The sequence below is a fragment of the Pristis pectinata genome, chromosome 15 (assembly GCF_009764475.1).
Source record: "Pristis pectinata isolate sPriPec2 chromosome 15, sPriPec2.1.pri, whole genome shotgun sequence".
NCBI classification, from domain to species: domain Eukaryota; kingdom Metazoa; phylum Chordata; class Chondrichthyes; order Rhinopristiformes; family Pristidae; genus Pristis; species Pristis pectinata.
The window spans coordinates 44,778,050-44,790,937 of record NC_067419.1 but is presented as its reverse complement, the minus strand read 5'-3'; the positions used below and the strand labels follow the sequence as shown (position 1 = coordinate 44,790,937).

Sequence of the window (12,888 nt, the reverse complement as noted above, 5' to 3'; positions counted from 1 at the left end):
GGGAACCTCCTGGTGGTGGCGTTCCCCGGCATCCGCTGCCCTATTCCTTCTCGTCGGTAGAGGTGGCGGGTTTGGGAGGTGCTGCTGGAGTAGCCTGGATGAGCAACTGCAGTGCATTTTGTAGACGGCACACACTGCAGCCACTGTGCGTTCGTGGTGGAGGGAGCGAATGTTTAGGGTAGTGAATGGGGTACTAATCAAATGGGCTGCCTTATCCCTGGATGGTGTTGAGATTTTTAAGAGCTGGAACTGCTCTCATTGAGGCAAGAGGAGAGTATTCCATCACATTCTGACTTGAGTCTTATAGATGATGGAGAAGCCTTGAAGTGTCAGGAGGTGAGTCATTCACCACCTCTGTTTTAATGTTTGAGGAGCGTTTGATGTCTCTGGGCCTGTACTTGATAGAGTTCAGAAGGATGGGGGGGAATCTCATTGGAACCTACCGGATACTGAAAGACCTGGATAGAGTGGACGTGGAGAGGATTTTTCCATCAGTAGGAGAGTCTAGGATCCGAGGGCCCAGCCTCAGAATAAAGGGACGTCCCTTTAAAACTGAGATGAGGAGGAATTTCTTCAGCCAGAGGGTGGCATATCTGTGGAATTCATTGCCACAGAGGGCTGTGGAGGCCAAGTCGCTGAGTGTATTTAAGGCGGAGCTTGATAGGTTCTTGACTGGTAAGGGAGTTAAGGGTTAAGGGGAGAAGGCAGGAGAACAAGGTTGAAAAAAATCAGCCATGATTGAATGGCAGAGCAGATGATGGGCTTAACGGCCTAATTCTACTCCCATATCTTATGGGAAGTTACTTGTAGGATCTTGCTGTGTACAAACCAGATGGACATTCCCTTCAATACAACAATTATTACCCTTGATTGGCACCTGTTAAAGTGGTGAAAAGCAATTGATGCCTGATTGGCTTAATGAGACCACATCACCTAATGGTATCAGGGCTATGGCCAATCACTCCAAGGTGCCAGGACTAATGTTCCACTGCAGGGTTGCGAGTTCAAATCCCACTACAGCTGGAATTTGAAGAGGTTAGGGAGAGATTCAATACAGGTGTTCAAAATGATGGGGTGTTTGGGTATTGATGATGTGATTAGTTGTTTCCTGTGGTGTGTGGTTGGGAAGGGACAGTTGTGGAGAACATGCTGGAGGTGTTAATGGTGACGGAGACTGACAGGACAGTGGAACTGAGGCTAATGATAAGATCAGCTATAACCTCATTGAAAGGGGGAGGCTGATTCAGGGGGCGGATTGGTGACTCCAACAACTCTCAAGAAGCTCGACACCACCCCGAATAAGGCAGCCCACTAGCTTGGTACCCCGCTCAACACCCTGAACATTCACTCCCTCCACCACCAGCACACAGAGGCTGCAGTGTGAGCCGTCCACAAAATGCACTGTTGTTCCTCATTCCAGGCTACTCTGACAGCACCTCCCAAACCTGCCACCACTACCAGCAAGAAGGAACAAAGCAGGGAACACCACCCCTACTAGGTTCCCCTCCAAGTCACACATCACCCTTGTATTATTGATCCCAGTCACCTTAAAAGAAAAGTGTGGCAGTTAGCGTAACACTTTACAGGGCCAACGACCCGGGTTCAATTCCGGCCGCTGTCTGTAAAGAGTTTGTACGTTCTCCCCGTGTCTGCGTGGGTTTCCTCCGGGTGCTCCGGTTTCCTCCCACATTCCAAAGAGACATACGGGTTAGGAAGTTGTGGACGTGCTACGTTGGCACTGGAAGCGTGGCGACACTTGTGGGCTGCCCCCAGGACACTCTACGCAAAAGATGTATTTCACCGTGTGCTTCTATGTACATGTGACTAATAAAGAAATCTTATCTTCTCAAGAAAGTATTTGGTAAATCTAATGAAATCCCACTGAAATGAAGACAGAATCCTGGGAATACTCAGCTGGTCAGGCAGCATCTGTGGAGAGAGAACTGGAGTTAATGGTTCAGCTCAAAAAGCTGATCTTGTTTCTCTCTCCACAGATCCTGCGGTGACCTACAGCGCGTTTCCCGCATTTTCTGTCTTAATTTGGCAATCCAGCTTGCTTGCACCCTTCAGGATTTTAATGTCACGAATTTTGTGGAAGGGCACTAACCCCACGGCGTCAGAATGACAACTATACACAAGATGGAAACTTCCCCTTTCTTTCGCCGGTGAAGGGGATGTCCCTTTAAACGTTAAGTCGCTCCAGGTCCCAGCCTACCGTTCCTCCCCCTCCCCTCCTCTTTACGGGCGATTTGCAGGTGATGGGCCTCACCTGGTCTGGTCTGATCTTTCTCCCTTTCACAGAGGGGTGGACAGGAGTGAGAGGCGGTGGACTTCCCCCTGCCGAGTTCATCAGGATGCTGTCCAGGCGCGGTGGGAGTCTGGCGCTGCTCGTCGCCGCCGTCCTGTTAGTGGGATCCTCAGCAGGTAATGGAACAGGGGTTTCCAGTGGGCTGGGTCCTACTCGTGCATCCAGCCACTGATTCCTTCTTCGGGAGTGGCTAAAGTGGCCGGGAGAAGCATCTACCACATCCTCTCAACTCCCAGCGCCGAGCAAATTATGTGTATGTGCCAAGGTTTTCCAGATGACGTGAGCCCTTTGAAATTGTTCCTTTGGTTTCATCTTGTAATAGTCATCGACCTTGGCTGATTTAAGGCATGTGATGTTGTGACATAAATTGAGCGGATTTTTTAGCCCCCCCCCCCCCCCCCCCCAAGGGTTCAGTTGAGATTCCAGCTAAGTTTGCAGAATGGGACCATTGACTAGTCCACACTCAGGGAAGTCCTGACCGGGTAGTCGAGGGTACAATCCTTGTGGTCGTCTTCTCAGAGTTCACACAGTCTGTGCTATGGAATCCTCATACCCTCAGTCTTGGTGATGAGAGCGAGCAGTTGCTTCATTTCACAGAAGTGGTGGGTGGAATCAATCGTTGGAAGGGGTTAAATTGTTTCGAGACATGGCCAATTATCAGGATCAAGCGTGTTTTTTTTTGGGGGGGGGGGGGGGAGAGTCCATCCAGTCATTGAAAGATTGCGAGTGCTCGAGGTTGGCAAGAGAAGGCGAGGTGCTCCCCCTGCTGGGGAAATGACGCCGCTTCGGGACATGTTGGGATGTCAAACTGGAGGAACATCTCCCTGTGTTGCACCTGGGTAGTCCACAGCCCAACGGAACATTGAATTTTGAGGTAACCATCTCCTCCTGTGTTCCCTCTCCTCCTCCTCATTCCCCCAATGTTGTCCCCTTTCCCAAGCCCAGCCTCCACCCATGTATAGAAGGTCCCGTCATTAGTCACATGTACGTCGAAACACACAGTGAAATGCATCTTTTGCATAGAGTGTTCTGGGGGCAGCCCGCAAGTGTCGCCACGCTTCTGGCGCCAACACAACTTCCTAACCCGTGCGTCTTTGAAATGTGGGAGGAAACCGGAGCACCCGGAGGAAACCCACGCAGACACGGGGAGAACGTACAAACTCCTTACAGATAGTGGCTGAAATTGAACCCGGGTCACTGGCGCTGTAAAGCGTTACGCTAACCGCTACACTACAGTGCCTCCCATTGCCCCCTCCTGCTTCCACACACCTACTACCCACATTTTGCCCTCTGCCCTTGTCCCCAGGAGGAATATATCCAATTCTGTTTGAAGAAAACTATTGAATCCATCTCTACCATGTGGGCAGTGGATCTTCAAATAGAACAGGTCCAGTGTCTGAAGTATCTCCTCATTGCTGACATTGTCTCGCTCCCTTAGACATATGCAGCATGCTCTTGTGTTCTCATCTTAGCAGACTGTCTAATAATTCTCTTGTACAATGTTGTCCTAGCCTCCTTTGCTTATAAAATCCGATGCTGTTGGTCGTATCTACTTGCACTTCCACTTTGTCAGTGTATTTGTACCCTGGAGCTTTCTGTCCTCAATGAGCTCGTGAACTAACCCTTAGCTTGTACTCCCAAATCCTTTTTTTTATTCCTTCCCAGTTATATCCCACCTTGTTTCCTGGTGTTAAATTACATTTGCCGTGTGTTGGCTTCTGCTCACCCGTTTCTCTCTGAAGGTTCCTGCAGCAGTCTGCAAGCCTGTCTGTTGTCAGCAGGTTAGGATTCTGTGTCCCCCACACTCCATCCCCATCCAGAACCAACAGCTGCAGCTGATGCCCACCCCATCTTGTGCTGCTCTACTCTGAGAAGCCACGGCCTTGTCTTTGGGCTGTCATTTTCAATTTCAGTGAAGGTAAATTTGGGTTGGTGGTTCAATTGTACACCATGGTTCCTATCCAACAACTGTCTTCATTTCCGAGCTGTGAGTCTTCCTCTAGTGTCACAGGCTGAATTTTTTGCAACAACTACTTACATTCCTGTAGATGCTTTTTCTGATGGGAAGTTGCAGTACAGAAAGGCCATTTGGTATTGGTTTATTATTGTCACTTGTACAGAGGTAGTGAAAAGCTTGTCTTGCATACCAATTGTACAGGTCAATTCATTACACAGTGTAGTTACATTGAGTTAGTACAGAGTGCATTGAGGTAGTACTGGTAAAAACAATAATGGTAAAGTGTCACAGCTACAGAGAGTGCATTGCAGGTAGACAATAAGGTGCAAGGTCACAACAAGGAAGATTGTGAGGTCAAGAGTCCATCTCATCGTATAAGGGAACCGTTCAATAGTCTTATCGCAGTGGGATAGAAGCTGTCCTTGAACTGGGTGGTATTTGCCCCATCCACATCTTGTTTGCATTTTAGGAGCTCAAATGTAAAGGGAAAGTGTACCGTAAATGCAGGACCTTTAGGAGCAGTGATATACAGGGGAATCTTGGGGCGCAAGTCCACAGCTCTCTGAAAGTGGCAACACAAGTGGATAGGGTGGTAAAGAAGACGTGGCATGCTTGCCGCCTTCGTTTGGGGAGTTGAGCGTAAAAGTTGACAAGTCATTTTGCAGCTGTATAAAACTTTGGTTAGGCCGCATTTGCAGTATTGTGTGCAGTTCTAGTCACCCCATTACAGCAAGGATGTGGAGGCTTCGGAGAGTATGAGCTATAAAGAAAGGTGGGATAACTTGGATTGTTTTCTCTTCAGCTTCAGAAGCTGAGGGGAGACCTGATTGAAGTGTATAAAAGTTATGGGAGAAGTAGGTGGTCAGTGTCTTTTCCTCAGGGTGGAAATGTTAAGTACTAGAGGGCATAGCTTTAAGGTGAGAGGAGGAAAGTTTAAAAGAGATCTACGAGGCAGGTTTTTTTTGCACAGAGTGGTGGGTGCCTGGAACGAGCTGCCGGGGAAATGATGGAAGCAGATGCAACGTTTAAGAGGCATTTGGACAGACACGTGAGCAGACGGGATGAGGGATAGACCACGAGCAAGGAGATGGGATTAGTTTGGATTGACATCATGGTTGGCAGAGATGTTGTGAGCCAAAGGGCCTTGTACTGTACTGCTGTACTGTTCTGTTCTATGTTCATGCCAGGACCAAAAAAAAACCCATTGAGACCAATCATAGAACATGGAACAGTACAGGCCCTTCGGCCCATGATGTTGTGCTGACCTATATAAACACCTAGATCAATCTAACCCTTCCCTCCTACACAGCCCATAACCCTCCATTTTTCTTACAGCCATGTCCCTATCTAGGTGTCTTTTAAATTTCCCTATTGTATCAGCCTCTACCACGGCAGTGTGTTCCAGGCACCCACTACTCTGTATATTTAAAAAGAAACCTACCTCTGACATCTCCCCTGAACTTTCCTCCTCTGACCTTAAACTGATGTCCTCTGATATTGGCCATTGCTGAAAAAGTGCTGACTCTCCACTCCATCTATGCCCCTTGTAATCTTGTGCACCTCTATCAAGTTGCCTCTCATCCTCCTCCTCTCCAAAGGGAAAAGCCCTAGCTCACTCAACCTATCCTCATAAGACATGCTCTCCAATCCAGGTAGCATCCTGGTAAATCTCCTCTGCACCCCCTCTAAGGCGTCCACATCATGCTTTTCACCTCTGTGTGTTATCCTGCAGTGATTCAATTGTTCCTCTGGTTACTGTACTGAGGGTTTCTACCTTCATTGTCCTTGCAGGCAGTGAGTTCCCAACCCCCTTCCCCATCCCACTCCCTCCTAACTACCACCACCACCTGGATGAACAATATTTCCCTCTTATCCCTCTCACTATTCCCATTAATCTATGCCCTTGTGTTATCAACCTTACTTGAGAAATAGGCCCTTCCTGTGACCTCATATTTTGTACCTCAATTAAATCTCCTCTGCTCTAAAGAAAACAATCCCAGTCGAACCAAATTTTCTTCATAAGTAAACATCTCCCATCCTTGGCAATATCTTTAGTCACAGAGTTATACAGCATGGAAACAGACCCTTTGGCCCAACTCGTCCATGCCAACCAAAATGACTACCTGAGCTAGCCCGGTCTTCCTGCGTTTGGCTCATATCCCTCTAAATCTTTCCTATCCATGTACCTGTCCAAATGTCTTTTAAACACTGTAATTGTACCCACCTCTGCCACTTCTAGCAGCTCGTTCCACATACCCGCCACCATTGCTGTGGAAAAACTTGCCCCTCAGCACCCCTTTGAATCTTTCCCCTCTCAGCTTAAACCTGTGCCCTCTAGTTTTGGACTCCCCTACCCTTGCAAAAAGTCTGTGACCATCCACCCTGTCTGTGCCCTTCATGATTTTATAAGCCTCTATACGGTCATCCCTCAGCCTCCTACACTACAGTGGGGGGGTGGGGTGGGGGAGAGAGAGTCCCAACCAGTCCTGATGGAGTGCCTCGACCCAAAACATCGACTGTCGATTTCCCTCCACAGATGCTGCCTGACCCATTGAGTTCCTCCAGGTTTTTGTGTGTTGGCCCAGATTCCCAGCATCTACAGAATCCCTTGAGATAAGACAAGATTTCTTTATTAGTCACATGTACATCGAAACACACAGTGAAATGCATCTTTTGCGTAGAGTGTTCTGGGGGCAGCCCGCAAGTGTCGCCACACTTCTGGCACCAACATAGCATGGCCACAACTTCCTAACCCGTACGTCTTTGGAATGTGGGAGGAAACCGGAGCACCCAGAGGAAACCCACGCAGACACGGGGAGAATTTACAAACTCCTTACAGACAGCGGCCGGAATTGAACCTGGGTCGCTGGTGCTGTAAAGTGTTAAGCTAACCACTACACTACCAAGCCTGCCTCACCCTATCTAGTCCCTCCTTGTAACTCAAATCCTCCAGTCCCAGTGACATCCTTTTCTGCACTCATTCCAGCTTAATGACATAGCTGGGGGACCTGAAGTGTCCTTTATGCCTTCTCCAATGAATTACCTCCTCCTAGCAGTGTGGTGACCAGAACAGCACCCAGTACTCTAGCTGTGGACTAATCAGTGCACTATACAGTTCTAATGCTACCTCTCTGTTCTTGTATTCTGCTAAGTAAATTCTTTCTGAATGTAATTTTTTTTGTACTTGAAGGAGCAGAGCCAGGAACCTGTGGTACCGTCTCACTTTGCTGGGATATTGCATCAAGCATCACGTTTGCTGGGTAACTCCACTAGAGCGGATTTTGTACAGATGTGGGTGAAGACACTTGAAGCCACTGGAGACCTCTGAATGGGCTAGCCTGCAGATTCGCAGCACATGGCTTTGCATGACCACAGATCACTTCAGAGGCAAAACGTGTCTATTTTATTCTTTAAAATTTTGTTCACTGAAATTAATTTTTTTCATGAGAATATAATTTAAATTTTTCGCTCAGTGGTGAGTATCTAGAATACTCTACCTGAGAGCAATGGAAGCAGAGTCGCTGGCAGAAGTTAACAAGTGTTTAGGCAAGCAGTTGAATTGCCCAGGCATAGAAGGCTATGGGCCAAGTGGGGTTAATGCAGATGGGTGCCCACGGGTCAGTATAGAAGTGGTGGGCTGAATGGCCTGCTTCCATGTTGTATGACTCAAAATGTGTATCTGACTGAACTGAATTACCATGAGTATCAGGAGCTATCTGGCTCAGAAACACTTAAGCTGGAGGAACTCAGCCAGTCGTGCAGCATCTGTGGAGGGAAATGGGCAGCTGACATTTCGGGTCCAGTCCAGATGAAGAGTCTCAACCTGAAACATTGACTGTTCGTTTCCTTCCACAGATGCTGCCTGACCCGCCGAGTTCCTCCAGCGTTTTGTGCATTGCTCAGGATTCCAGCACCTGCAGTCTCTGGTGTCTTCAGAAACATTTAACTTCATTAAAAATATCCATTTCGTTATTCTTTCATGTAGCTGGTTGTGAGGAACTAGTATTTGGCCTTTCTAAGCTTGCAGCTTCCTTAGTGTATGACACTTTTTATAGCCGTGTTCTCAAATCAATAACACTGAGCGATGTGAGAAATTAGTACAGGTTAGAAAGTTTTTTTTTGGGTTTAAAAGAAGAGAAAGGGGTAGTTTTAGGGAGGAGGTCATGTCTGACTGCAGGCATGGCTACCATCGGTAGGCGAGGAGTGGAGAGAACTCAGAGGATTAGAGGAATAACAGCAGTTTTGTGGATTTGGTTGTGCCACTTGTGGGCTGCTTACAGATGGTCTGCCAATGGCTTTCTGAGGACAAAGGTCTGTGCAGGAAACGTTGGTTACATACCAAGAATCTAGTATTTTCTTTGTTTTTTAAAAAAAAATCAGAATTGTTTGAGGATCAGGTTCTTGTTGCATTTTATATTTTTAATGTTTTTTTAATGCTGTTTCTGCAGGAAACTTTATTTAAATCACAACAATGTTCTTGATGCTGGAAGAATAAGAAAATCTGGGTCTTGGTGGCTGGAACCAAGGGGGGAGCATGTCCTACACTTCGCGTACATGACCCAGTCATTAACCTGGAGAATCTACACCATGTGTATGTGAAGCTGCTTTCTCCAGTATTCTGCGTCCTACTGATGGATGTAACAATGCTTTGCTTTTCCTGTTACTGTACTCGAGCCCATTGGGTCAGCTGGTCACACTGCCTGGGAGAAACACAGCCGCAGGAATGCTGTTCTCAGCATCTAACAGTTGCTAGTCACCACAAAAAAAAATGTAGTAGGGTGTGGACCACCTGGCCCTTCAAACCTGCCCCACCACTCCATATGATCTGCTTCCACTGCTCTTCTGTGTCAGTTCCATGTGGCCCTCAATTTCCTGCACTTTCAAAGATGTATCCAACTCCTCCTTAAATCCCTCCAACGACCCAGTTTCCATAACCCTCTGGGGCCAAGAATTTCAGAGATTCGCCACTGTCTACGAGAAGAAATTTCTACATATCTCAATTATAAATGATTCTCTCTTAATGTATAACTACTGATGACAGTGACTACTGATGAGGTTCTCCCACTAGTGGAAACATCTCAACATCTACCTTGATAAAGGATTTCAAGCTGAAACATCAACAGTTCCTTCCTGTCCACACAGATGCTGCTCGACCCTCTGAGTTCCTCCAGCAGGTTGTTTGTGGCTCAACAGCTATCTTGTTCTGCCCCCTTAGGATCACATACATGCTTCAGTAACATCACCCTGTGTTCTTCTAAACTCCAAATCAGCTGTCCATGATTTGGAACTCTCATCCCCCGAACTAGCCTGGTGAATTTCATCTGGATGGCCTCCAGTACTCGTGTATCCTTTCTTGAATAGGGGGACTAAGGCGGTGCACAGTAGAGTTCCTCTCTTCCCCTCTGCTTCCAATATGCCCCATGATACAGGTAGGCAGCAGAACTACAGTTTCCTTTTCCAGAGCATCATTCCAAGGGCTTTCATGAGCTGTTACCGACTCCGATCTGGACCCAAGCTACTTAAGGAGGTGTTGGGAGAGATGACAAAATATCTGAGGGCTGGTTTTAAGGAGAGACTAATGCTGTTTATTCCAAGGATTAATATCTTGGCAGCTGAAGCATGCTTGCTATTGATGGACGATTGAGAGAATTGGAGGAGCACTGAGTACAAAATGTTGGAAATTAACTGATGGAAACCTGTCACACTGAAAGCCATTTGGCCCATTATACTGTCCCCATTCCTTGATCGTCCTCAGGCAGAGTACCACAGCCCTCTGTTCTGTCCTTGGACCTTGAGCAGCAGTCCAACTCCTAAACCTATTTCTGGAATCTGCTTGTCCGCCTTTTGGGTGGAAGCTCACAGTGTCCGTTGGAGATGGTGTGGGCTGCACTCTGACCTCCGGGACATGACGAGGAAGTTCATAAATGCAACTCTTTTATAAATGCAACTGCCTTTTCTCCCCCTCCCAAGTTGAAGAGAAGCTGTTTTACTGAAATATGGCAGCTAATTCAAGGGACTGGAGTGATGTGGAATTATGGAGGGTAAAAACAGGCCATTCAGTCTAGTTAGGCTGGTAACCCATGGGCATGGATTCAGAGCAATTAAGATAAGATATATCTTTTATTAGTCATGTACATTGAAACACACAGTGAAATGCATCTTTTGCGTAGAGTGTTCTGGGGGCAGCCCACAAGTGTCGCCACGCTTCCAGCACCAACATAGCATGCCCACAACTTCCTAACCCATACGTCTTTGGAACGTGGGAGGAAACCGGAGCACCATATGAAACCCATGCAGACACGGGGAGAACGTACAAACTCCTTACAGACAGAATTGAACCCCGGTCACTGGTGCTGTAAAGCATTATGCTAACTGCTACGCTACTGTGCCAACTAGAGGGGAGATGTGGAATTTTATTAATGCCTGGGAGTAGTGGGAGTCTGGAGCTGGCAGCAAGGAAGATTGGTGGAGACAGAAAGCCTCACTGCATTTTTTTTTAGGATGTGCCTTGCTGAATTCTTGTAGTACCATTATCCACAGAGCTACAGGTTGGGAATTGGAATTAGACCAGATAGCTCTTTAACCAGTTTGGACCTGATTGGCTGAATGAACCTTTTAGATGCTATAAATTTCTGATCTTTGTGGCCCACTTCCCACCCTATGGTTTAACTGTCAAAAGAATTCTACTTGGATATTGCTGTTTATTTGATGTGTAAATAAATGCCTTTCTTTTTTTCCCTTTAACGACATTGAGGTCCTCCACACATAGAAAAGTTGTCAGATGGAAATGTCACAGAAATACAGGTAACGTGGTAGGTGGTAAGTTGTTGAATGTACTGGATTGTGTGAGCTCAGCTCTGTTTACTGTGAACTTCAACTTGCAAATATTGATGCCTCTTTTGCCTGCTAGGGAGTAGAAGCCACAGAACAAAGTTTCCTGTTCCAAAGAAATGCAAGACTGGGCTGTGAGGGAGAAGTCCTTTACTTTTTTGGGACAAATGATATGTCACTGGCTATAGGTGAGTCACGTATTTTTAATTCCTTTTGTAAATGCTGGAAAATCTGAAGTAAAAGCAATTGACACTGGGAAATACTTAGATCATGGAGCAGCTGTGGTGAGAAATGGTTACAGGTCCTCTGCAGGTTACAAACACCTGACTTGTGTACAGCCTGTATGTACAAACGAGCATTTGGGAGACCAGTGGGATGGATTTGCCAGCTGCTGCGGGATTGTTGTGTGGGAACTCAGTTCGTGGCCGCAGTTCCGACTTGCGAACTATTTGGGGCTACAAACAGTTCACAGGAGCCGTACCCTGGGGTGGACCTGGTAATGCCTCTGCTTGGAGTATGCATCATTTTAATCTGTTTGCAATTTAGTCTTGAATGTGACATTTTAACAGCTGTCAAATTGCTGCAGATGCCTGGAAAAGATGTCAGTAGTTACTTTGCTAATTTCTAACCTTTAAAATCCCCTTCAGTTTCCGCTGATTGGTTCCCCTTGAAGATCAATACCGTTCCCACTGGACTGAGCCTCTCCTGGGAGCTTGGAGCATGTTTCCTTAAAGATCTCCTCTGCGCCCTTCTGTTGTATGATGTGGATGGCAACAATTTGCATCAGGAGATCATCCGAGGCCCAAACCTTGACATCCCAGGTTTAACGCCATGTACACACTATATAGTGTGTTTGAATATTACGGAACACAATATCTGTGCTATAACCATAACAGGTAGTGTACATGTTCTTGATGACATTTCTCAGTCTCTAGATGTTAAAAATGTTCTATTGCTTGTCCACAAACCTGTTGTCACACTTTTCTGTGAACATTTACCACAAAGAATTATATCAGTATTACCCACTCAATTTTGCCATGTCAACCGTCACAATGTAGTTGTGGGCTCTGCCCACTGGGTGGCATCATGAACCAGACTTCTGAAATCTTCGGTTTTACCTTCATTTGGTATTTTTAAATAATATTTTCTTTTTAACTGTGAGCAACACCAAGTGTATTATATTTAAAACTATATTGATACCAAAGGTTTATTCTAGTCCAACGTTATGGAAGACTTAACTCTTGAATAAATCTAAATCTTTAGAATGTGATATTTTGTATGGATTGATAGGATGATTTTTTTCTATAGAACATAGAACACTACAGCACAGTACAGGCCCTTCAGCCCACAATGTTGTGTTGACATTTTATCCTGCTCTAATATCTATCTAACCCTTCCCTCTCTCATAGCCCTCCATTTTTCTATTATTCATGTGGCTATCTAAGAGTCTCTCAAATGTCCCTAATGTATCTGCCCCCACAACCTCTGCCGGCAGTGCGTTCCACGCACCCACCACTCTTACGTTTTTAAAAAAAAACCTTACCCCGACATCTCCTTTGTACCTTCCTCCGATCACCTTAATGTCCCCTCTTGTTAGCCATTGTTGCCCTAGGGAAAAAGTCTGACTGTCCACTCAATCTATGCCTCTTCTTGTACACCTCTATCAAGTCACCTCTCATCCTCCTCTCCAAAGTGAAAGCCCTAGCTCACTCAACCTATCCTCATAAAACGTGCTTTCCAATCCAGGCAACATCATGGTAAATCTCCTCTGCACCCTTTCTGAAGCTTCCAC

At 46.4% G+C, this 12,888-nt stretch overlaps 1 protein-coding gene across 1 annotated transcript in view; it reads left to right on the top strand.

Moving 5' to 3' along the window:
- The first annotated feature begins 2,190 nt into the window (after positions 1 to 2,190).
- Positions 2,191 to 12,888, top strand: part of LOC127578154 (uncharacterized) — a 32,620-nt gene continuing 21,922 nt past the window's right edge. Inside the window, exons 1-6 of the mRNA XM_052029775.1 lie at positions 2,191 to 2,424; positions 7,456 to 7,525; positions 8,714 to 8,856; positions 11,020 to 11,069; positions 11,176 to 11,284; positions 11,744 to 11,992. Coding sequence (XP_051885735.1) covers positions 2,259 to 2,424; positions 7,456 to 7,525; positions 8,714 to 8,856; positions 11,020 to 11,069; positions 11,176 to 11,284; positions 11,744 to 11,992 — 787 coding nt within the window. The 5' untranslated portion in view covers positions 2,191 to 2,258. The remainder of the gene's footprint in view (positions 2,425 to 7,455; positions 7,526 to 8,713; positions 8,857 to 11,019; positions 11,070 to 11,175; positions 11,285 to 11,743; positions 11,993 to 12,888) is intronic.